Below are 25,711 nucleotides of genomic sequence, written 5' to 3' on the forward strand. Positions count from 1 at the left end.
CAAGGGTCCCAAGCAGTTTACATCATAAATTACATCATAAGTTCTCTTAGAGCTATTCCCACAGAGCAGTATTCTTAGAGCTCTCTCAGCCCCACTCACCTCACAGGGTGCATGTTGTGCGGAGAGGAAGAGAACGGGGTTTGTAAGCCACTTTGGGATTTTTTTGTAGGTTATAAAAAAACACCTCTTCTTCTCTTCTCTTTACCTGACAGATTTAATCCTCCTGTGCAGAAAACAGGGGGGGAATCTTTTATTTACTACCAAGAATAGGGTATAAGCTGGTTTTGAAAAAGAAACAGGAACTCTTCACAGAGGTAGCATAATCTTGCTGGGCCCAGTTGTTTATGAGCTTATAGTTGAATATTGAGAAGTGATTTTACACACACACACCCTCAACAGTTGCCATCTTGGAGCGGTGAGCAATATGACCAGCATTAAGTACAGGGCCCATTCATTTATGAGGTGATGGTTGCATGCTGAGGCATTCAGAAAGTACCGTATTTGCCAGCGTATAAGATGACTGGGCGTATAAGACGACCCCCCAACATTTCCACTCAAAATATAGAGTTTGTTACATTACATTACAGTACTATAGGCCACTATGGGCAGCTATGTCTTTCCCAACTGAAGTGCACCTGGCGTATAGGATGACCCCCCCACTTGGAGGCATGTTTTTCAGCGGAAAAAAGTAGTCTTATACGCCAGCAAATACTGTAGTTAACAGCCAAATGCCTGCTGGAGGCCAGACTCTGAGACACCACAGTCTCCTAGCAAAGCTTTCTATCAGCTCACTCCTGTGGAGGCCAAACTCCATCTCTGCCCCTCTCCTATGCTTGCCTGTCCTCACACAAAAGGCAGACTCCATACTTTTGAAGTTTCCTGAGGACCTTTGCAGGCTATCATTCTGCAGAGGCAAGTCCTATCTCACTAAAAACAAATTTCTTTCTTCCAAAATCTGGCTCTTCCAGCTCTTTCATGGATCTGGACTGCCTCTAGCTGCGCTGCTCACAAAAACAAAAAAGGTCTAATAGGAACTGGGGTTTTCTTCTTTCCTTTTACAAAGGGACAGGAACATTGCCCATCTACCACACACCCCATGGCAGATGATAGAAGTGCCTTCTGCACAGGCCTCATTTGCCCAGGCAGGCCACCCATTTGTATTGATGTTGCTCCTCCACTGTAGGGAGGGCTGCACCAGCATCCAGGATAGACTGCTGCTATCTATGGAGAAACTGGCAAAATGACTAGTGCACACTAGAGGGCGGTCTCCACCTGGATGCGCTTAAATCACATTATACTGACTGAGACGCTGCATGAAGGTGTAAACAAGCAGAATACCAGCTGCATCCTGGAAAAGATGAAAAGCCTGAAAATCCATGATATCAGCGAGTGATGGGAGGGTCAAGAGTGGTGGTGGGATGGAGAATGGGGAGGCCGCAAAGAAATCAGGGGTAGGAGTAGGTGAGAGATAGACAATGGATGCCTTGGGCTGAGACCCCTCAGGCCAGGAAGAAGCAGGTGGCACAGCCACAAAATGGGTGCTACAGAAGAAGTCCCATTTTAATACCCCACTTTTTTACTACTTAAAGGAGTCCCAATGTAGTTGACAATCATCTACCATTCCTCTCCCCACAACAGGCCCCTTGTGAGGTGGGTGAGGCTGAGAGAGCTCTGAGAGAACTGAAGCTGACCCAAGGTCACTCAGCTGGCTGCATCTGGCAGAGTGGGGCATCAAACCCAGTTCTCCAAATTAGAGGCCACCGCTCTTGAACCACTACACCAGGCTAGCCACAAAATGCCCTCTGCAACTCTCCAGATAGTGAAAACCCTTGGGCTGTGGTGGTACAACCCAGCAGATCTCCAATGGTCGATCAGAAGCCTTACTGGCAAAGGCCCCAATTGACACCATCCCTTTCAGGAAACACTTGATGGGTGCCAGGAAAGTTCTAGGTAGCATTTTGCTCTCCTGCCATACAAAAGTTCTCAGGGACTGAAACCAGCACTTTCTTGGGGCATGGCAGGTATGGAAGATGGACTTTCTCCCTGTCTTCCTCAGTGTAGCCCTGAATGTTTCCGTAAGGCGATTTCTAACAGATTTCTTAACTGTTCTGTCCCTACAGTTTCCTCAGCCTTGGTCCTGTAAACTTCATTCTGTTCCCTTGACTCTGTTTGAGGCATTCTGTAGAACTTTTACCTCACAAACTCGAGGTAACTGCATCCAAATGTAATATTCAGCCCCTTCAATCTTAAAAGGGAAAAAAAAATATCTTCACTATATCCCACCAGGATGGGACCAACACGGGAAGATCGGGGTCACAAGTGACAGAGGCAACACCTTGAAATGTGTGACTAGTGTGGTCTCTACCGTCCCTCCTCTACTGAAAGCCTTAATCCACCTGTGAGGGAAACGGAAAAATCCCTAATATTTATGTCCCCTCAGTGACAGGGGAGTAACGTGGTTCAGAGAGAAACAGGAACTCTTCACAGAAGTCACCTAATCTTTATTTATTTATGACAGTGGTTACTGTCTGGGCAGTAAACAACATGCCCAGCATTTACTGGGCATATCCACTCAATTATGAGTTTATAATTGTATATTTAGGAGCATAAGTTTTCTCTGGAAGCCAAGTTTTCTCTGGAAGCCAAACTCTGAGACACCTCAGTCTCCTAGCAAAGGTTTTCTTTAAACCCACTCCTGTGGAGGCTGACTTCCATCTCCTCCCCTTTACTATTTTTGCCTGTCCTTGCGTGAAAGGCATACTTGTGACTTTTGAAATCTCCTGAGAGGCAAAGCCTATCTCACTAACAAACCAACAAAAACCCTCTCTTCCTTCCCCTCCCCCTCCCCCAAATCTGTCTCTTCCAGCCCTTCTGTAGGTCCTGATTGCTGCTAGCTGCTTTGCTCACAAACCAAGCAGGACTCAGGGGGACTGGGGTTTTATTATTTTCTTTCAAAAAGGGGCAGGATCTTTGCCCATCTGCCATGGTTAGCCCTAAAACTGCCATCCCTGAAGTGCCTTCTGCACTTTCTTCAAAGCTTATGCCACCAATTTGTATTGATCTTGAGCCTCCACTGCAGGGAAGGCTGTACCAGCATTCTGGGATATCCTGCCATTGTCTATGGAGCAGTACCCCAACCACTGGAGAAGTTGGCCGAGGTCTGCACTCAGGGTTACCCGGAGGAGCAGTGCGGGGCTGAGGGAGTCTGCTTCACACATCCTTCCAAATGACAGCAGGGTGGGAGGCTTTCTGGCCTCCTTAAGTATGCCATTGCACAAGACGGGAGCCGCCACAGAGCATGCCCATGCATGAGCCTCAGTCGTCCTTACCTGTTTGCAGGAGGGCCCCTTCAGAAGGCTTTCCTCAGAGAAGCAGAGTTGCCATTGGGAGGGGTGGTCCTTTTACTATGTGGATATTCAGATACAATGGGCTTTGGAAATAATTTCCACCACCTTGAATTAAACCTGGGGATTAATAGCTAACCTACAGGGTAACTGCAGAACAGGAGTGGTATAGGCATGCCCCATAACAATCTGCTGCGGTATTGTGTACTAGCCGGTATTTCCAAGTTGTCTTCAAGGGTAGGCCTGTGTAGACTGTTACAGTAGTCTAATTTAGGGATTTCTAACCAGGGATCCAGGAAACCCTGGGTTACATGAGAGTTTCTCGGAGGCTACCCTGCTTTCCCCAGAATTCAGATTGCTGCTGACCTCACTAAGTGTCACTGGAGCCCACTTCCTCCGGTGCTGTACAAGCCTGGTCTGTTTTTCCACAATGGAAATGGCACATGATCAACGGATTGATCAGCTGGCTCCCGCATCTTACTTCTGCACCCACTTTTCTGAAGGGGCATGCCACTGCTTCTGGGGTTCCTCAAAGCCTGAAAAATATTTCAGGGGCTCCTCCATGGTCAAAAGTTTTAAAAAGGCAGGTCTAACCTGGCTTGCCAGGTCAAGATAGGGAAGGATCAACTGCAGGGAGCAGAAAACACCTTTTGGGGCTACTCTCTGGCATCTCACTGGGCAATGAGCCTCCCCCCACAGGCATGCTTAGGGAGGGCAGCCTACCCAAGAAATGGTGACCTGGGTTACTGCAGTTGGTTCCTGTAAAGGTGCTACTGGACTTAAATTGAGTGGGGTTCCTGCAGTTTCTATCTCACCTTTGCTCTCTGCTTTCCTCCGTGGAACCATGTGGGATACCCAATTTCCCCCCCTCATAACCACCAAAGTGAGTTAGAGAAAGGCTCATGCTTCCTGACTAAAGCGGCATTTGAACTCAGGTTTCCCGAAGTCAACCTCAGGAAAAAAGCCCCTAAGCTCCTCTAATTCTTGCCTCACTTAATGGAATACCAAGAATCCTCATTCCCAGAGGTAGGGGAGGAAGTCTAGAAAGAAGGGGACTCTGGAGGAAGGAGGGGCAGAGATGTCCTGTAGCCACCAATGGAGAGACATTGAGGCAGAGCTCCCAGGAGGGGGGTTCCAGTCCCCTCTCCCACTTTCTGAGGGAGCAACAAAACCCCAAACAGTTGTTCTGGAAGGGCTCTGCGGAGAACTGTAAACAGGGGCCAGGATGTGGAAATGGTGGACTATGACTAACACAGTGTAAAAACCTTGATCAAACGAAATGCTTGATAAATGATGATAGGCAAGGAATTTATCACGTCTTCTCTTTATCATTCAGTTTTGTCCTGTTTTGTGGTGGGCTGTTTTCATCAGTAAGACTTGTGGATCTGTGCAGCACTGCTATCTCTGCTGACTGCTATCTCTACCCCCCCCCAGGGGTGATCAACCACACAGATTTACATGCACATCTTTAATGTACTTTTGAGCAGCTCATGCCTGTCCTCCATATTCAGGAGCCAGGAAGGGCAGGGGTCCACAGGACAGGGGGTAGCCCTGTAGCAACATGTCTAATCTGGCCCAGGAACATCAGCTGAAGCCATGAAATAATTCCCACAAGGTGGCCAAGGTGTCTCTAGTTCCCTTTCTGTATCAAGCATGGAAGGAAGATCACAGCAGAGCAATGAGACCTTATCTGCCTCACAACTCAACTCCTAAAGAACTACTATTTTGGTGCCCTCCTTCGAGGGCAGTAAGAGACTGAACTACCCCAAATAATTGCACAGGGTGTGTGCTCGCAGATGTGATGGAGGTGGCATAAAACTCTCATTTAGCCATCTTCCCCACCATCTCCTAAGCCATAAGTGTGTGATGTTCTCACAGCTACGTCATGAGATTTCCTCCATATTCGCTCTAACCATCTCAGTTCCCTATTCCTGTCTCTCAGCTCCTTGGTTTAGCTAGTTTCAGGCGACGATGGAGAGGACGTTGGGGAGCGATCTTGTGGATGAAGTCCCCCAAAACTAGAAGTTTGGGAAACTGCAAAGCCCAGGTGGTAACCGCCTCCGGCTGGTGGTGTATTGGGCTTATGGTAAACCAACCTGGTGGCCAGGTTCTCAAGTGATTCCCACCTCAGGTGAAAACACTCTATCTCCAGGATTGATGGTGCTGGGAGAGGGGAAAGTATCCTGCACTAATATTGCCACCCCCTCCCCCCTCCCAGAGGCCCGAGACTGACAGAGGGCCGAAAACCAGGTCGGGCAAGATTGCTTAAGGCATCTGTTTCGCCTTCTTTCACCCAGGATTAAGTCATGCACGCTAGGTCGATCTCATGCTCCACAAAATAATCTCATAGAGGTCTTGTTCTTAACTGACCTGGCGTTACACAACATCAGTGTCATAGTCACCCTCCCCTCCTCTCCTGTGTTCCTGGGAATGGGATGGAGATTAGAAGAATTACAAAAATATCCATATCTCCTGGTCCTTCTATTGTCAAATCTCCTCCCACTGCAATACCTTCCTTGGCCCATAATGTCTCGGAAAGCTGTAATGGCCTTGTGTCTGCAAACATGGCTGTAATAGAGAGAATTGAGGATGAATTTGGGGGAATGGAGGGGAATGTCTTAATCTTTTCCTCTTTTTTTAGCAACTCAGAGGCATTGGGAAGTGCTAGATCCACGACTTGCAGGGTGCTGCTAATGATAGTGGTTCAGGGTTGTTTCCAGTGACTCAGGTGGATCCTCTGCAATTCCTCTGGTCTGAGAGAGCACAGGCACCGCCCAAGTTGAAGACGGGCTGTGGAGTGAACATTGCACCTAAAAACTCCCCATGGTCTCACAGCTGCTGCTGCTGTTGCAGGCCCTTGCCCTGCTGCCCTCTGCTGCCCTGTCTGTCCCCTTGGCTGCCAACAGCAGGGCCACCCTGACTGAAGTGACCTTGGGGGTGGTCCTGCCTGAGCACAATGTGCATTACCTCTGGGCCTGGCCACGGGTGGGCCCCACCTTGCAGCTGACCCTGGAAGCGCTGGAGAATGAGCTGAGAGATGCCAGCCTGGCCATTCACCCTGTGTTCAGCTCGTCAGAGAAGGATGGCAACTGCTCGCTGGATTTGGCATGGGAGAACAGCATGAAGCTGAAAGCCTCTGAAGACCCTGATGTCCTGCTCGGGCTTGGCTGCAGCTATACGGATAGCAAGGTGAGGGGCTTGGCCCAGGAATGGAGGCTGCCTCTCCTCTCAGCCGGTGACTACAAGGGATCTTTTGCATTTACGACGACAGTGTACAGCGGTCCAGCTGGGCACATTCAACTTATGGACTTTCTGGAACACCTGCAGAAGCGCTTTGGCTGGACCTCCCGCTTTGTCTATGCCTTCAGTCACCATGCCCAGGACTTCCAGCAAAATTTCCAATTGTTGCAACTTAATTTCGATGGGTTGTTGGGCAGCGACTACTTAATTGCCCTTGACAATAAACTGGAGGAGGCTCTCCAGTCCATGCAAGCCCGTGGACGAGGTGAGTCTAGCCACGCAGGAGCCTGTGGCCCTTTGGCTCTTCAGTTCCAGCTCTGGCCCTGCTTCTTGCCACTGCCCACTTGGCAGAAGCCAGCCCAAAGAGATCAATAAGAAGGCCAGGATGGCAGCATCCATGGCACCCCATGCGGGACGGCTGAGGCATCGCACCCCTACTGTGCCTCCCCCCCTCCTAGAATGCAAAGGGGAGGTCTTGAAGAGTAACGCAAGGGAGAGGGGGGGGGGAGGAAGCAAGCCTGGGTGCACATCAAACTGTAGGGAGGGGAGGGGAAGGTTTCCTAGTACTTGCAGAGGTTGTTAATATTCTCATGAGAACAAGGTGCATTCTGATCCAGAGGATCCAAAATAGATCCAGATGAACGATCTGGATATTTACCCTGGAACAACCAGAAGGAACCTACTTACTGCAGAGAATGTCAGAACACAGGAAGGGGGTTGTTTTCTTTTTTAATGCCTGGACTTGGATCTCCAAATTATATTGGTAAACAATAAATTCAAGCCAGACCAAGGGAAGATCTGCCAGTAACATGATGTGCCATCCTTAAACAGTCATCCCCTGTTTATCCATGCTGGATGTTTAGTTTGAAAATAACCTTAATTTTTACTAACAAACTGCAGGGGTTTACTGCCAACCCATCACATTCCTTTGTTTTCCACATTCTTCCCCCATCTTTTTCCAGTGTGGACATTTTGGGGCTTAAACTACAGCTGTTTAATTTCATGGTCCTACACAGTACACTTAGGGCTTTCCAGAGCGACTATCTGATTTTTCTGTTTGCCTCCTGCTGCTTCTTGGCTTCATGAGAGTTATTTCATTGTTCCTGGTGACGTCCCAAATGTGGACCTTCTTTCCCTTTCTTTCCTCTCCCTCTGCTAGTGCAATTAGTAATTGGTATTTAAAAACTGATGTTTTTAAATTTTTAAAGAGCAATTAAGGTCCTCCTTCCCTTGAGGGAACAAGTAGCCAAAGGTAGGACCTCTCTGCCCTGACATTGCAGAGCTCCTTGAACAGCCTCTTGTGTCAAGCCTTGTGCTTCATGAAGAGCTGATGGGCACCTTGCCCTTCCCTGCCCACTGGCGTGGACTCCATTCCTTGCTTGCATATGACCCATGCTCCTGTGGGCGGTGTGGTTTCTCCTCAGTGGCTTACATCCATGGGTCCCCAGAGATGGTGCAGCAGATGATGCGCCTGGCACAAGCTCAGCATATGACCAATGGCGATTATGTCTTCATCTACCTGGACCTTTTGGGGGAAAGCCTGGAAGCTGTGGGGCACCGCGAGGCAGCCAAGCCCTGGCAGAGCAAGGAGAGCCCGGATTCAGCAGGCCTCCGAGAAGCCTTCCAGGTAAGTCCAGAAGTCTGTGGATGGGAAGGGGTAGGAATCTCAGCAAGATGTACTCCCTACCCTTGGATGTGTTGTGGTGGGATTTGGGGAGACCCAGGAAGGGTGTAGTATGCTGAGCCAGGGCTCCCAGAAGACATGAAGCCAGAATGGGGCCAGCAGTGCTTCTGTACATGGGCAGAGGTCTTTCCCCTTATGAGTGAGTCATCACAGTCAGGCTTTTGTCCTCTACATTTTTCTTCCTTTTCTCTTCCATCTTGCTCCTTCACTCCCCTACCCCGTTAGATACTCTCCCACTACAACTAAACAGCTCCATTCTAAGGAGGGGAGGAAGATTATCTGTTGGTTTTATTGAATGTTGCATTGGTTTTTTTTTTATTGTTTAGTGACTGTTTCCATTTTATGTTGTAAACTGCTGCAATCTAAGGGAGATATGGGATCGAAACCAAATAAATAAACAAAAATAGAAAAGTTTGCCTTAGGGTTTCTGTAGAGTGAGCAAGGAGGACATACTGCAGATGGGGCTCTTTGGGATTTGGCTGGGCTTGTGGCAAGGGTGTGGGGGAAAGCCTTCAGCTGGGAAAACTGGAGTGGATGGGATGTTTGTGGCTGGCTTTCAGAGATGGAGAAGCATTCTCTATTCTGTTTCAAGCCCAGAGTAGGAGGAATGTCAAAACCCTCCATTTCTGCATGAGACAAGAGCCCAAACCTCACTTGCACCTTCAGTTTCAAAAGTTGGAAATAAGGGCAATTGGGGGGGGGGGCAGGGGCAAGTGTGAAGGCTGGGTTGAAAACGCCACTTTGACTCCTCCCCACATGGAATTGGCTCTGGTTGGGGTGACAACATCAGGCATCTGAGGCAATTGAGAAAGGATCGCCATATCTGCATGTATTGAGCATAAGGTTTGCAGTGCACACTCCACCATTTGTGAGTTAAAATCACCTCAGGCTTTCTTGCTCAACTGTGTGTGTGCCATTATCTGCCCAGCTGCTGATGCTAGACCTTTTGGGCCAGCCCCAGCAGAACCCCAGCCTGGCAAAACTGCTGGTGTGTTGCAAGTGAGAGTCATCAAAACCTTCTGGCTTGAGACCCGAAAGGGGATCCATCTTGGTGCAGGATGCTGGTCTTCCTCCATGTCAGGCACAGCCCTGGCTAGGCCCACACCACTGTGGGTCAGGGCTGAGGAGGAAGGCTGTGGGTGTTTATTTGTGTGAGACAGAAATTCCTTTTCAGAGCTGGGAAGGAACTGCTTATGTGGTTCAGGGACAAATGAGCAGAGGCAGGATTTGAGAAGGGAATTAAAGTCAGAGAGGGAAGTTGGTTCTGAGGGCAGAGAGCAAGCAACATCGGTATAGCTGGTGTGGGGGAGGAAGAGGGGCAGCAGGACTCGGTTGTGGGGCTACTGAGGCAGAGTCAAGCACAGGGCTCAGCAGGGGCGGCTTTAAAGGGGGTGAGACAAATTCTGAGATCAGAGGTCAAGAATAGGTATTAACCAGGAAAAGGGGAACCTCCACATCCAGAGGCAGTATATCTTTGAATACAAGGGCGAGGGGGCAACATTGGGGAAGTTCTCTGTGCTCTCTTCGGTTTCTGCATTCAGGGCAACTGGTTGGGCATTCAGGGCAACTGGTTGTGAGACTGGATGCTGGATGATTAACCAATTGCCTGATCCTGCTGGGCTCTCTTTATGTCTTCTTTGAAGCCCCCCACCTTCCTGAAGTGATTTTTGTCTCCTGCCTAGTTCTTAGCCACTGATTGCTTCCCTGCCCTTTTCTCTTTATTGCAGACGGTGCTGATCATCACTTTCCATCAGCCCCAAACCCCCGAATACCAGCGCTTCCAAAGTGAGCTGATCCTGCGTGCCCAGAGGGACTTTGGTGTGTCTCTCAATGACTCCCTGGTAAATCCACATACCCCTTCCTGCTTTCATTCTCTGCTCTGTGTTATTCTGGGATTGAGCACATGGGCCTTTGGGAGAAGAGAGATGAGATAGGGGCAAAACTCCCTTCTCACCTCGGCCTGGGGAGTCTCCTACCATGAAGAAGAAACAGCCACAGGAGATTCCCCAGGTCGGGAGTGAGAGGGGGCAGCCGTGGCTTCCCTCTGCAGGCTGGTCACCTAAGGTGGACTTGCTAAGGCCAGGTCAAGAGGCTCCCTTAGCCTTTATTCACTCAAGGTAGGGTGTTGCAATGGCCTTCTCAGTGGTTCTCTCTTCTGGGCAGCCTCTGTAGCTCCTTTCCACCTGGCTTCCCTGATTACTGTCCTGCAACTCAGTACTGGTTTAACCATGGTGGCACATGCTACAGGCCCCGCACTTTCAGAGACTGGCCATGGGGCTGAGTTTTGTCCTCTCTTCCATTACCTCAGATTCCTTTTTCCTTCCCACCACATGTTGCCCTAACTTCATGGTGTGATGCAGCATTGCTTTGGGTAACCCGGATCTGGACTATCCTTTATCTCTTTTATCGGTTGTTGTCACTGACCCTGCCCCATATAATAGAGTCGGGGGGGGGGGATTGTCTTGTGTGTTTTCTAGCACATTAGTGGAAAAGGTATAGACTACCTACAGGGAAGCAGCCCTGAAGATTCCCAGGCCTCGTCTCTTAGGTGGTCTGCCATAGCTGAGCTGGCCTGAAGCAGAGCTGGTGCCAGATCACCTTGGACCAAGGTAGGACTCTGGATTCCCAGCCTCTGAGAGAGAAGCTGCTGGTGGGGGAAACACACCTCCACTGGTCCCCAGCTGACTCTTCGTATGGATCCCCCACCAGAGCTGTTTCTAGAAGGTTCCCCGGTGGTGCCCTCCAAGACCACCTAAAGTGGCTACCTAAAGGACAGGGGAACTGTGTGACAGGGATGGAAGAAGAAGAAGAAGAAGAAGAAGGTTGGTTCTTATATGCCGCTTTTCCCTACCTGAAGGAGGCTCAAAGCGGCTTACAGTCGCCTTCCCATTCCTCTCCCCACAACAGACACCCTGTGGGGTGGGTGAGGCTGAGAGAGCCCTGATATCACTGCCCGGTCAGAACAGTTTTATCAGTACTGTGGCAAGCCCAAGGTCACCCAGATGGTTGCATGTGGGGGAGCGCTGTTGGCGTTGCTGTTAAGCGGAAGCCGTTGTAGTGGTTTGTCACTTCGATGTGACAGATGAACACAAGCAACACAGGTTTGTAGGTTTCTTAACCTTTTATGTACAGAATATTTACATGTTATCCAGCAGAGTGCTGCGCGCACAATGGCATTTCAGAGAGACAGAGACAGCTTCCCCATCACTCCTTATATACACAACCTATGTACATGCAACCTTCTCTAGTATTGCATCAGCTTTCTATCCAGCCAATAGAAGCATTTGTGCTGTGTCATTCCTGTGCACCTGACACTTCTCACATGATCAGTACCTGTCAGTTAGATCAGTTTGATCAACTTCACGCTGTTAGCTGTCACTTGGTACATTATACCAACACCCCTCCTCAGATAACAGAGTGAAGTCCTAACATGTTACTAAACAGTTCATGTTTGTTTATACATACAGGCTTTGTGAATACATCAGATACATTCTCATCAGTTCTGCAATTTTTGTGAAAAACCTCTTGCCACAAGCCTAGCTTTTGCCTGTGAAGAACCGTCTGCCTTTTGCTTCAGACGATAAACCCATTTACAAGATATAGGCTTTTTCCTTCAGGTAACTCTGCCTCTGTGAATACTTCGTTGTTTACCAGTGAGTCAAATTCCGCCTGCATGGCTCCTAGCCAGGCGCCCCTTTCTGGTTCTGCAAAACTCAGAATTTCCTTGAAACTCTCTGGCTCCTGTGTGCCAACAAAGTTTATCACTGGAGTTCCCAGAGTCTCATACTGCAAGCGGTTTGGTGGAACCCCTGCAGTCTTTCTAAGAGTTGCTCTGACACTTGGCTTAGTCTCTGAGCTTGCCTGCATCTGCTGAGATGGAACAGGCATTTGACCTCCCTGGTCATTGTGATTTGTTTCACCAGCATCTGGAGTAACTGGCAGCATAGCCATTTCAGGACTCTGTATGTGAGACCAGTTATTCTGCTCATTGAATGAAGCAGAACGGCTGAACCTCACTCCAGTTTGTTCCTCTTGAAAACGATATGCCTTCATTCCAGACTGATAGCCAATGAATTTCAGAAACTTTGACCGTGGCCCTGCCTTAGTTCTCTTTGCTTTGGGAATGGACACCCAAGCCCCAGACCCAAACACTCGCAAGTAGTTCAGCTTAGGCAGTTTTCCATACAATAGGAAGTATGGAATGTGATTAACAGAACTCGACCACACACGGTTACATACATAACAGGCCGCACTGACAGCCTCTGCCCACAGACACGTAGACGACCTTGTGTCTTTTAACATACACCACATGACTGTCTGCAGGCTGCCTATATGTCTTTCAGCCACTCCATTTTCACTGGGACACCCAGGATTTGCTATCCTATGGCTGATGCCATTTTTCTCCAGCCACTGCTCAAAATCATGAGAAATAAACTCACCCCCAAAATCTGTTTGTATGGAGGACAGTTGACACCCCAACTGCTTTTGTGTTTTAAGACACCAGGTTTTAAATAGCTTGAATGTGTCTGACTTGTGCCTCATAGTTAGTGTCCAGCAGAACCTGCTATAATCGTCCACTATACAAAGCATGTACTGCCGTCCTGAGACACTAGATGGCATCTTTCCCATAAGATCCATGTGTATTAGCTCAAGAGGTCTATGTGTTACTCTTGTGCTTCTTTTAGCCACTGGATACGCCTTGGCTTTTACTTCCTTACACACCTGGCAATCCAAATAATTTGTACACTCCGAGATGTCACCAACCCCAAGAATATCTAAGGTTTTTTTCAATGCTGAGTATCCTATATGCCCAGCCCTTCGGTGCAATAAATGTATACAATTATTGTGAATGGGAGTGTTATCAACAACCTGTGCACTTTCTGAAGTCTCCTTCAACAGATACACACCATCAGACAAACACCCCTGCACCAACTCCTTTCCTTCTTTCCAAATTGAACACCCCTTATTAGTGAATATGACATTAAACATTTCACTTGTTAAGACAGACACACTTAGGAGATTAGAACGAAGTGAGGGAACACACATTACATTCTTAAAAGTACAATTAAGGTGTGGGAGATATAGTGAACCCATACAGACAACTTCTGTTGTTTGCCCATCAGCCAGCCGCACTTCCTTTAGCTGAGATGTCTGAATGTCTGTCAGCAGCCTCTGGTCATTGCAGAAGATCCCTGTAGCTCCGCTGTCGATTACCCAGTCCCCTCCTGAGGGTAATGCTGTGTTCACGAGCTTGATCGTAGCAGTACCCATTATCCTTTGGGCACTATTTGTAACATCCTTCACCGATTGGGAATTTGCTTTTGAACAGAAACGAGCAATGTGTCCCATTGACTGACAAATCCAGCACTTTCTCACTCTCCCAAACACCTTCTCCTGCTTTTGGAAGTTGCTTGGTTTAACACAGACAGCAGCCACCTGGGAGCCGGAATATTCTTTACATTCCACAGACGAAGCCGATTTTCCTTTGGCCATATGCCCAGACACAGATAAGACTCCCTTGGCAACTTGCCTGGACTCAAAATCTTGTAGTCGCCCAGTGACTTGGCTCCATTCCAAATCACGTGCTTCATAGCCTTCCAGGCTGGAAACGACTGGTTCAAACTCAGGTAACAGAGATGAAAGCAGAATGAAAATGCGATCCAATTTCGAGGTATCTTTTCCTCTAAGCTCCAAATTACGAAAGCACTCACCCAGAGCATCAATATGTGATCTCACAGACTGACCTGGCAGCATCTGAGTTCTATACAACCTCCTTGACAGAGATATCAGCGTACCGGCCGAGTCCTGGAGATAAACATTGCTCAGAGCAGTCCATGCCTCGCTCGCAGAGTCAGCATTGTAGATATGCAGCAATTGTTGATCATTCACAGCTAACACAATTGTAGCAAGAGCCCTCTTATCAGCCACCTCTTCCTGTGAACTCGGTTTGGGAGGGGGATTCTCCACATACCTCCAGAGCCCTTCTCTGGTTAGATAATGCTTCATCCGCAGCGCCCACACATTGTAGTTTTCCGAGTTGAGCTTCTCCACGGGGATAGCAGCTGTGCTCGTCATCGCAGCTGGAGAACTCATCAACACGTCTCTCTTCCCGCCTGCCTCCGTACCTTCAGCACCGGCAGATAACTGCTTCTCCTCAGCAGACATCCAAGCACTCAGGATAACACCACTGCCACAAACTCACCACTGCAACCACTGCAACCTCTGGGCCCATAGCCCTGTTGGCGTTGCTGTTAAGCGGAAGCCGTTGTAGTGGTTTGTCACTTCGATGTGACAGATGAACACAAGCAACACAGGTTTGTAGGTTTCTTAACCTTTTATGTACAGAATATTTACATGTTATCCAGCAGAGTGCTGCGCGCACAATGGCATTTCAGAGAGACAGAGACAGCTTCCCCATCACTCCTTATATACACAACCTATGTACATGCAACCTTCTCTAGTATTGCATCAGCTTTCTATCCAGCCAATAGAAGCATTTGTGCTGTGTCATTCCTGTGCACCTGACACTTCTCACATGATCAGTACCTGTCAGTTAGATCAGTTTGATCAACTTCACGCTGTTAGCTGTCACTTGGTACATTATACCAACAAGCGCAGAATCGAACCCGGCATGCCAGATTAGAAGTCCGCACTCCTAACCACTACACCAAACTGATTCCTTAACGCTCCACTCTCTCTGATTCACTCTAGTACAAGAACCTGGTGGCCGGCTGCTTCCATGATGGGCTGCTGTTATACATCAGGGCACTCATTGAGACGCTGCATGAAGGTGGATCCAAGCGGAATACTAGCCTGATCCTGGAGAAAATGAGGAGCCTGGAAATCCAGGGTATCAGATAGTGTTGGGAGGGGCAAGAGTGGCACAGGGGTGGAGGATAGGGAGGCTGCAGAGAAATTGTGGGAAGGGGCACCTGGGAGGTATAAAGTGGATGTCTTGGGTTGAGAGGCATCAGGCCAAGAAGAAGCAGGTGGGAGGAGGAGGGGGAGGGGGAAAGGGGGGGTCTAGCTGTAGAGAGGAGCCCTACCACCCCGAGCCTGCATAGCAGGGAATTTCACCCATTATTTATGGGTGGCAGCTGATGCCAGGGGCCTTACCCTTCCAGGTGTCACTGGAACGGTGAGCATCGATGAATTCAATGAGAGAGAAGCAGATTTTGACCTGTGGAGCATGGCAGACATGCAGAGTGGACAGTACCAGGTGTGTGTTTGTGAGTGGGGGGGATGGCATGGCCATCCACTGGTTCTCAGCATTGGTTTGGGGGCCCTCAGAAGCGCTCAGTGGCACTGGGGGTCTTGGAAATGGTGGAAGGTGAATCATCTGAGCTTCCAATCTTTTATATTTGTATGGGATCCTGGCGAGTTCGATGACATATGAAGAAAAGTACCACCTAGATCAGTAATCAGAATCTGGCCTCATCTTCCCACAGGTGGTGGGTCGTTACGTGGGAACAATGAAGCAAATTGTGTGGCTGGGGCCCATCCACTGGAAGCAGGGCGCCCCTCCTCTTGATGACCCACCCTGTGTCTTCAGCATGGATTACCCCTCCTGTAGCAGCGGTGAGTGTGTTGAGGGGTTAAGGGACCTGTTCTCATGGGACAGGCCATGCTGGCCATTCCTCAGCCCTTTCACTCCCACTCTGCTGCCTCCGGCAGTGGCTCCTCTCTGCTAGGCAGGGTGGCCCCAAGTTCGGACACACACACCTGCCAGGGGGCCTCCTGTTCTGCTCCCTGGTTGTGGCCACAGAGCTGAGCCTTTAGTTGGGCTGTTCATGAGCCACTGACCCCTTTCCTTTGGGTAAGTCTTTGCATATTCAAACAGTGTGGTCAGTACTGCATACCTGCATCTTCGCCTCACACACCCAGTGGGGAGTCTAGGTTTCCCCCTCTGTTACCCAAATTGCTGGACACGTGTCCTAAAACACGTATCTTTGAGCTTGTGGGGAATATTAGCTCAAATGCTGCGAGAGGGGGGTAACTTAGCGTTATCGGATCGTTACCTTTGTATACGAGGGTTATTCCACCTGTAGGAACTCAAGGCAAACACAGATTTAAATGGTAAAATGTTAATATAAGCTTTTATTGAAAGGAAAATAACAAAAGTACACACAAATAGCTAACACACATACAAGCAGACATATAGAGAAGGGGGAGGAAGAGTGGAAGGCTTGATAGTTACCTGTCCGAGGAGTGGTGGGTCAGAGGAAGGAGCACGAACCAGCGTGGGAGGTCCCGGGTTGGAAGACACTCAGAGTGGCTGTGTGAAGCCACAGTTTTTATAGGATTTTGGGAAGGGAGCTATGTGACAAGGCTCAAGTAAGCATGTGCTGGAAGTTTCCAGGGTCCCCAGAGATTAGGACAATACCTGGCCAAGTGGGGGGGGGGTGATGGCCGTAAATGGATTTGGATAAAGGTATTAATGGCTCTGAGGAAGAGAGCCATCAAGTCTAGCTGGCAGGATGTGGGGAAAATATCCCCTGGCAGAGGGGCCAAGTGTGAAAAATGTTGCAATACAAAGGATTTTCCTAGGAGCCCTTAGGCAAACAGGAAGAAGCCAGTCCACTCACTTAGAAATACAATGGGGGGGGGGGTCGAGAGTAGGGCATGGAGGCACCTGGATTTCCAAACCTGAGGCAGAGAGCACGATTTCTAAGATGGAGTCTGGCCTGGCTTGGCTGACCCTAGCAGTGTCATGGCTTTAGCTTAAGCCTAGACTATTGTGGGGTGCCATTGGTTATAGAAGACAGTGTGCCAAGGCATAAGGCAGGGATCCTGCCATGCGTAACATTCCCCCCCTTCTGTAGTGAATTATATGTCCAATTTATTCACTACAGACCAATGTATAATGCGTTAGTGGCGGCAAAGATTGAAATTCAGACTAGAAATTCAGAGAGAAAAGTGGGGCCATCTTCTGCCACTACAAAAACTTAAGCCAAATTAAAAACAAAACACATTTAGGAGGGGTTTAGGTGACTTAAAGAAAGCTGTGAAGTTGCCGTTCCTCTTTACCACAACCACTCAAAACTAAATGTAACACACATGAACTATGAACTAGCTAAGCGTGAGGTCTCCACCATATGAATAAAGCAATGAACCAATGCAAACTAATACGTTGAACAAGGCAATCTAGTAAACAATAGACAAAAAGCAAATGCAGTGAAAACCAAATTCTATGCAGGCAGGAAACTGTGGGCAGTACCTGAGCAATATTTTAGAATGCGAGCACTAGGCAATCCTAAAAATGCTGGCAATGAATATCAAGCAATTACTATGAAGCAAGCAGAAAGTGGTAGAAACTAAAAAGTTAGACAATGAACTAAGCAATGGCTTCTAATAAGCAATGCAATAAGAACAAGGTAAAGCTAAGCAATTTAGCAAAACTTATATACATATTTAAAACTGGTACAGGCACAATACAATAGACAGTGAGTTGAAATACAGGGCACAATACAATTTGGAATACAGACAATACAGTTTGAAAAACTTCCTCCCCCCCTTGTCCCATTGGTAAAGGTGGGAGTGAAGCTGGAGATTCCTTGAATAGTTGAACATGAGGATTGATGAAGATGAGCGACTGGTTCAGCAGTTGAAGATGTTGATATATATATGCATATATATAAAAGACATTGCTGGGTGATGTTTGCAAACACATAGAATGGTAAAGGAGGTTCCTCCATGTGGGTAAAAAGCAACTTTGGTGAGGATCCATTTTATGAGAGAGCCACTGGCAAGAGGTTGTGGCAACAAGCAAATAGCTGGATATGTGTGCAGGTCCGGGTTAGCTTGCAAGTTGATCTTCTTCCCCCCCTCGTGACTGAAATGGCAGGGGAAGAGGCAGTGAAGGCACTAATCCAGAGCGTCAGCTGGTATGCAGGGTCAGAGATTGCACATAGAAGAAGCAGCAGGCTGGCTGGGCAGCAAGGCTTCATACAGCAGGAGCTGGGGTAAACAGCAAGCATCAGTAGTTCACCAGCAAGTAGGCTGGGGCAGAAAGCGCAGAGCAGCAGGTCATGACCACAGGACACATCCATAGCAAACGCAGGCAGAGGATCGCTGTCATCTTGATCAGGTCAGGTCTGGAGGTTGGCGAGCAGGATACAGGTGAAGAGCACACAGGCAGGACCATCAGGAACTGGCCTGGCAATCTGAGGTTTGTGATGCACAAGCCTGGAGCCTCACTAGGGCAGGCTTGGCAGATGTGGGTTGCAAGAATGTTTGAGTGGCCCAGGGCATCAACAGCACAGTGGAGCTGAAGAGCTCAAAGGGGAGACACCCAACTGAGAGAGAAGGATGAAGCTAGACAAACGTTTAATGGAGAAGTGTGTGCAGCTGCAAAGAGTGAGGCTGCAAAGTCTGCTGAGGCTGGGCTCAAGGAGGCACCCAGCCTGATGGATATGCAGATTAGGAAAAATACTCAAAATTTAGAGCTTTGAAGACAATGAACTCAAAATGAAAGATTGGAGCAGAGGGGGGCCCCCATAAGTGACTGTCAAAAAGATCTACTGTGGTGGGTGCCCACCATGACCTTACAGAGACTGAAAATAGAATTTAAGAGGAGCTAGATGCCATCTCCAGGGAGGGAGATGGAGATTAGAGTGCAATCATACAACAAAGGAAGGAGGTTGCCAAACTCCTGGTGAGTTTGGGAATTTGAGAGAAAACTGATAGATTACTATGGGTGACTGAAGCAAGATGCTTTGTAGAAATACACAAGAGGAGAGAAAGTCCTTCAAGTCCTGTAAGAAGGAGACTAGGTCTACTGACCTTCTGCACTGTTGTGTAAAAAGAAGCATTCAGAAAAAGAATCAAAGAACCAAAGTTAAAGGTTCCTGCAAACACATTGCAAATGGTCTATGAATGAATAGATTAGCAGCTCAAATACAAATATATATATGAGGGGGAAAAAAAGAAGAATTGCTAGATAGAATCTGGTCAATTGCTTCCCAGTTAATAAGCACAACAAGAAATAGAAGCTCTGATATGCAATAGGTTAAAAGCATAAGCAGAAAACATTACAGATTTTTCTCTCTAAGGAACATAAGATAAATCAAAACACAAAAAGAAAGCTTCAAAAAGCAAAACTTGGATTGTGATCTATAAAGATCTTGCAATAAAGAGCACAAGAGAGGACTCCTAATTAAAAGAGGACTCAAAAACATGATAAAAGAATTTGCAAAATATTGTGGATTGACATAAACAATCTAAAAAGTTAGAGCACATAAGCACAAATCTAAAAGCAAAGTTTTCTTATAAAAATGAATAAAACAAATAACCTTAAAGAAAATTTAAAGGTTGAGGTATAGAAACTTGTTTTTCAGATTGAGATCTGCCTGCTGGTAGGCCAGGCTGATTAGATGTCAATTGCTTCTTTTAAAAGTTACATTGGAGTACTGCTGAGAATATGAGTGGGAAAGAATGAATGAGAGGAACATGAAGATGAAGTCAGAGTCCCATTACACAATAGTGTGTCAAAAGAATTGTGTTCTTAAGGAGGAAAGACTGTTCCTCTGTACATACACAGAGTGCCTTTTCATGGGAGTCAGGCTGAGTGGAAGCCTGAGTACCCAAATGAAAGGTCTGCATGAAGCTTTCTAAACATATTCAAAACAAAATCAAAATTGCAAAAACAGATTTTTAAACAAAATGATCTTATGAAAAAAGAAAAAAAGTGTTAACTTCCAATTAAAATTTGAAATAGGAAGTAAAAATGTCAGAGGGAAGGAAAAGCTATGGAGGGAATGCCTTTTCTCAAAGAGAAAATATCTCAAATACTAAAAGCAGCCAAAATTGTCTTAAAATAAAAACTAAAATAAAACATATTTTAGAACAGAACTATTTTACTGTACTCTCCCCCCCTTAGATTCTCTCTGAGGTCTTTAAAGAAACAAATCTTCTTCCTGATTTGGGAAGAAAGAATACTTTCAGTCCTTTGTTATGTGGATTAGTTGCCTGGATGGGGGAGAGCAAGGCATGAGTCATGGGGCTGAGTGCCTAGGAAGGCAGTTAGACAAAGAGAGTCTGTTTCAAGATTGCAAAATAGTGGCTGTTTCAGTGTGACTGCAACTATAGCTGGAGGCTCTACCAATTGCAGCCAAATTTAAAATTTGAAAATTTAAAAAGTAAAAATGGAAGCACACATGTTAAATTAACTCAGTGGCACTGGAACTATTTGTGGAAGTTGAGAAAATAATTGGAAATCTGTTAACTTTAGGGAAGCTAAGAGCCTTGCAACAAATTCTTCCCTGTTAAAACAATTGTTGTCAACTTGGATTTTGGAACTCTGTACAGGTTCAGAGGCAAGATTTACTTCCTGACTCTGTGATGGGGGAACTGAGGACATTTCCTCTTCTTTAAAGACAAGAGGTGAAGCTGGGTTACTGGGTCTACTGTATTTTCTTTTCAATTTACTATCTGTGTGGCTTTGGAAATCCAGTATATTTTGCAAATGTGCTTTTACTTTTAAAAGTTCACCCTGGAATTCCTTGTTTTTCTCATTAAGATCCTTAATTTCTAAATCTTGTTCTTGGGTAAGAGTTTTAAATTTCTCTATTTCCTTCTGCCAGTCCTTAGGGGATTGAGAAGAAATTTCTATGGGGCTAGTTTTCTGTAGCTCACATCTGTCTCTGTTCCTTTTCTCTCTAATGGCCTTTACAAAACCAAACATGAGTACAGATGTTGGTTGGTCATGATACTGGGACATATCTGCTCCAGTATTTCTAAGTTCCCGCCATAGAAAAGTCCTGTTACTGATTATTTTATTGCGCTGCTGATGGGCAGAATTTCTATTCTGGAAGTATTTAGGTTTGAGAGTATTTCGGGGAAAATTATTTGGAGGGAAACCATTTTGTGGCTTACTCCTTTCTCCTGGCTTTTGTTTGCTCCAGCCATTAGGTGGCTGCAGGGAGCGATTGTCTCTATTCCTATTAGAATTGGGGTGATTCTGATTAAAGCGGTTCTCCCTCTTGATCCTGTACTGAGAGTGGAGACCACTGTTTGCCTGAATGTTTAAATTTTTGGAGTCCTGGTTAGTGGGAAATTCAAGAGAACCTGATTCTCTAAGCTGGCCTGCAATGGGGAGCTGTTTCTGGATTTCCTGCCTCTCAGTTCTATCTGCAGGGGTTGTAACTAGAACTGGGTGGAAGGGAACTGAATTTTCCCCTCGGGGTTCTATGAACATTTTGGGGGTTATTTCTTCTGGCAGAGGCTCAGAAGGTAGAAGGGGAAGAGTCTCTGTATGGATTGTGGCAACTAGAGCCCTTTGGAGCTCTAATTGCTTTTCAAGTTGCTGCATTTTTCTATGGCATGCCTCATGGCTTACTTGAGCATGCTTGGCCACATTGTTCTCCACTAGGAACTGTGCAGCTCCCTTGATCTTAACTACCTCTGCTTCTAGCTCAAGAATGCGAGCCTCTGCTATCTCAGATCTTTGCCTTGTGGCTTGGAGCTGACTTTCTAGTTCCTGGATGGTCTGAAGGTGATGAGCCTTCTCCACCCGTGCACTCAAGCGCTCAGTCCTCATGTCCTCCATCTCGTCGGAGAGGTGGATGATATGAGCTTCACGCTGTTCCATCTGAGCTACCTGCTCCTTCAGCAGGGCGTCCTTCTCCTCTAGGGCATGTTGCAGCTCAGCAATCTGGGCTACACTGTCCTGAAGGGCAACAAACATACCCCAAGTGGCATAAGAGTCCTTACTGCCACCCCCGAGCTTCCTGGTGTTACACCATTCTTGGAAAGCCTCGGTAAGGGTTTCCAGGGGGTTAGAGCTTTTAAAAGCTCCTGGGCGCCAGGGGTTCCGGCCGCCCTTCTTGGTCACCCAGAGTGTCAATCTGTCTGCCGGTTCCTTACGGGCAATCAGGCTAGTCAAATTGAATCTGGATGCCATTTCTTCCTATTAATTTCCAAGATCTTAAAGGGGACGGGGCTTGGTTTTCTGGCTTCTTGTCGCTGGGCAAGCAAGCACAGAGGGGATGAGTTTAGGGGCAGCCGCTGCTCGTCTCTTGAACAGCAGGGGAGAGAGGGAAAAGGATCCCGTGGAGTTTAACCTCTTGCGGGTGTGGCTAGTTTGTTTTTGGCTGAGAATGGCCGGGGCTCTTCTCAGTTCAGGGCAAAAACTACCAAAAAAACCAAGCAGATGGCTGATTTTTCCAATCAAGGTTGCCGGAGCGCACTTGATCCTCGGGAAAACCACCGAAAACCTGAAGGTATTTTTAGGGAAGAGATCACTGGGGGATTTTCTTGCGGCTTCTATATCCTTCAAAGCGGCAAGGGGAAAAGGGGGAAGGGCTCCCGTCAAGGCACGTCCTTACGGGGTTTGGCTAGTTTTCTTATTTTATACCGAGATGGCCGGGGCTCTCTCGATTCAGGGACAAAACTACCAAGAAAACCTGAGGGTACCGGCTAATTTATTCGGTTAGGATCGCCCTGGCTTTCCTGAACACGGGGAAAATTACCAAAACCTGGATCATCTGAGCTTCGCAAAGCCCGCTTGAGTTCTCGTGCCACTCCCGACACTCGAAACTCCAACTCCTGCGGCCGCAGGGCAATTTTGTGCTACAGAGAGCGACTCTGCTTGCACAGATTTTAGCAGTAGGGGGATTTTCCTGGTCCTTCCTACAGCTAAGAGGAATTTTGCCTAACGCCTTCCTACGCTTGGCTAATCCCTAGTTGTTGGGTGCGTGTCGTCCACCCGCCCGTCTAAGCCTAAGAAAACCTTGCTTCGGTGTTCCTAGCCTTAAAGGAAACTAATCTCCAGCAGGAGCAAAACAATAGCAAAAGGGTAGAAAAGAGAGAGAGAGGCCAACCCTTTTAGAAAGCACACTTCCAAGAGCACATTCACACACTTATGCCAAGAGTTCAAACGGGCTTTTCCCCTTACGTCCGGGTTACTGGAGAGTGCCGTGCGTCCACTTTACTCCCGAGTAAGCCTGGGGCAATTGCCCGCGAGATCCACCATAATCTGTTACCCAAATTGCTGGACACGTGTCCTAAAACACGTATCTTTGAGCTTGTGGGGAATATTAGCTCAAATGCTGCGAGAGGGGGGTAACTTAGCGTTATCGGATCGTTACCTTTGTATACGAGGGTTATTCCACCTGTAGGAACTCAAGGCAAACACAGATTTAAATGGTAAAATGTTAATATAAGCTTTTATTGAAAGGAAAATAACAAAAGTACACACAAATAGCTAACACACATACAAGCAGACATATAGAGAAGGGGGAGGAAGAGTGGAAGGCTTGATAGTTACCTGTCCGAGGAGTGGTGGGTCAGAGGAAGGAGCACGAACCAGCGTGGGAGGTCCCGGGTTGGAAGACACTCAGAGTGGCTGTGTGAAGCCACAGTTTTTATAGGATTTTGGGAAGGGAGCTATGTGACAAGGCTCAAGTAAGCATGTGCTGGAAGTTTCCAGGGTCCCCAGAGATTAGGACAATACCTGGCCAAGTGGGGGGGGGGTGATGGCCGTAAATGGATTTGGATAAAGGTATTAATGGCTCTGAGGAAGAGAGCCATCAAGTCTAGCTGGCAGGATGTGGGGAAAATATCCCCTGGCAGAGGGGCCAAGTGTGAAAAATGTTGCAATACAAAGGATTTTCCTAGGAGCCCTTAGGCAAACAGGAAGAAGCCAGTCCACTCACTTAGAAATACAATGGGGGGGGGGGTCGAGAGTAGGGCATGGAGGCACCTGGATTTCCAAACCTGAGGCAGAGAGCACGATTTCTAAGATGGAGTCTGGCCTGGCTTGGCTGACCCTAGCAGTGTCATGGCTTTAGCTTAAGCCTAGACTATTGTGGGGTGCCATTGGTTATAGAAGACAGTGTGCCAAGGCATAAGGCAGGGATCCTGCCATGCGTAACACCTCCCACACAGTCCTGTCATCTCTGCTTACCAAGAAACAGCTGATCCTAAAAATATGCAAAGAAAAAGCTGATTATGCAGACAGTGATCATAAATATTGTATTTTTTAATTTTAAAATTGCCCTTTGTCAATTTATTTAATGCTGTCGAGGTTTTCATGCGTATGCATTTTCTCTCAGCCTTATGGGAATTGTAGTATTCCCTCCTTGTCATTTAATCATCTGGTGGAACATCCATTTCGCCTTCTGCTCAGGTGTAAAATGTTTTGGAGGGGCAGGAAATGCACCTGAAACACTCCGAATTTGTGTGCTGGTCTCTCCATCCCACCCCTGTGCTTCTTTCTGGGGGTTTCTGAATGAGCCCTTCTGGCACATTTGTCTGCAGAGCAAGACGGGGCATTTCTGCACACTCCACTCACTCCTGGTGTTCTTGGCAGTCAGTTCACAGGTCCTGATATCGCTTTGGTCCTGGTTCTTCTGCACCGCTGCTTTTATTCTGCATTTCCCCTGAGCCATCCTGGAAGGGCTGGCTATGAAAATAAAGTTGTTATATTATTTCAAAGCAGTGGAAGCCATTTATTTTCTTCCCTACGTACCAAATATGCAGGATTTTTGAGGGAGGGTGCTCTTGTCAGTGGCAGCATCACAGGACATGTACTCCTTTTTAATCTTTGTGCATGGCTGCATTTTTAATGTGGAAACACATCTTATGCCACACCCAGGGGAGGAGTGAGATGGAAATAGTCATGGACGTGAAGTCCATCCATCCTGCCCCCTCCCTGAGTGTGGCATAAGATGCAAGGAGGCAGAAAACGGCCCCGCTTTCTCTGCCTCCATGTTTGCCTTAAATGCCCATTCCTCCTGCACCTGCACTCCTGGTGGTGGGGTTGGTCACGGAAGAGGGATGGTGGCAGGGCAGAGGTGATAGGGGTGGAGGCAGCCATGCAGGTGATGGAGGAGGAGGAGGAGTGAGCAGGACTCAGTGCCAGGCCTGGTCAGCCACCACCGTGTCCATTCCTCGGGTGGCCTCTGGCATGGCAGCCATCAGCGAGAATCAGATTCTCACACATGCGTTTCCACTTTCCACATAATCTGCAACAATCTGATTTTTGGAAAAAATGTCAAGGGTCAGACATTTATTTGTTTCTATTTTTAGTTTAGTTTTAGATACTGCCCTCCCTTATGGTCCAGGGTTTTCAATTGAAAACTTGCATAGAACAACACAGTGAAATAGGCATCTTGTATTGAACAGATAATATTTTTAATAATAGGAACTTGTATCAAATAATTGTTTACAAGTTGACATTCATCAGTGGAACATTTGAACTCAGTTTTTCTGCACTGTGCTTCGGTTTTTTATTCTGCGGGTGTAGCTGATGGTGGGAGGGATCTCTGGGCTCTGGTTGGTACTTGGTTCACTTGACCAAAACCCTGGTGGAAAAGCTCCTTTCTGCTGGCCCTGTGGAACTGTTTTAGCTCCAGCAGGGCCCTGATATCACTTGGGAGCTCATTCCACTAGGTGGGGGCGACGACTGAGAAAGCCCTGGCTCTGGTTGAGGACAGTGTTCATT

At 47.4% G+C, this 25,711-nt stretch overlaps 1 protein-coding gene across 2 annotated transcripts in view; it reads left to right on the forward strand.

Moving 5' to 3' along the window:
* Positions 1-24,665, forward strand: part of LOC143841502 (atrial natriuretic peptide receptor 2-like) — a 40,295-nt gene extending 15,630 nt beyond the window's left edge. Inside the window, exons 7-12 of one of the 2 annotated variants that reach the window (XM_077345879.1) lie at positions 8,009-8,211; positions 9,996-10,109; positions 14,980-15,118; positions 15,393-15,487; positions 15,717-15,846; positions 20,575-24,665. In XM_077345879.1, the coding sequence (XP_077201994.1) occupies positions 8,009-8,211; positions 9,996-10,109; positions 14,980-15,118; positions 15,393-15,487; positions 15,717-15,846; positions 20,575-20,600 (707 nt within the window). In that variant the 3' untranslated portion in view covers positions 20,601-24,665. Of the gene's footprint in view, positions 1-8,008; positions 8,212-9,995; positions 10,110-11,735; positions 11,880-14,979; positions 15,119-15,392; positions 15,488-15,716; positions 15,847-20,574 lie in introns of those variants that run through there. The other variant, XM_077345880.1, reaches the window with a different exon arrangement.
* Positions 24,666-25,711: the final 1,046 nt, after the last annotated feature.

Source organism: Paroedura picta, chromosome 7 (assembly GCF_049243985.1).
Source record: "Paroedura picta isolate Pp20150507F chromosome 7, Ppicta_v3.0, whole genome shotgun sequence".
NCBI classification, from domain to species: Eukaryota; Metazoa; Chordata; class Lepidosauria; order Squamata; family Gekkonidae; genus Paroedura; species Paroedura picta.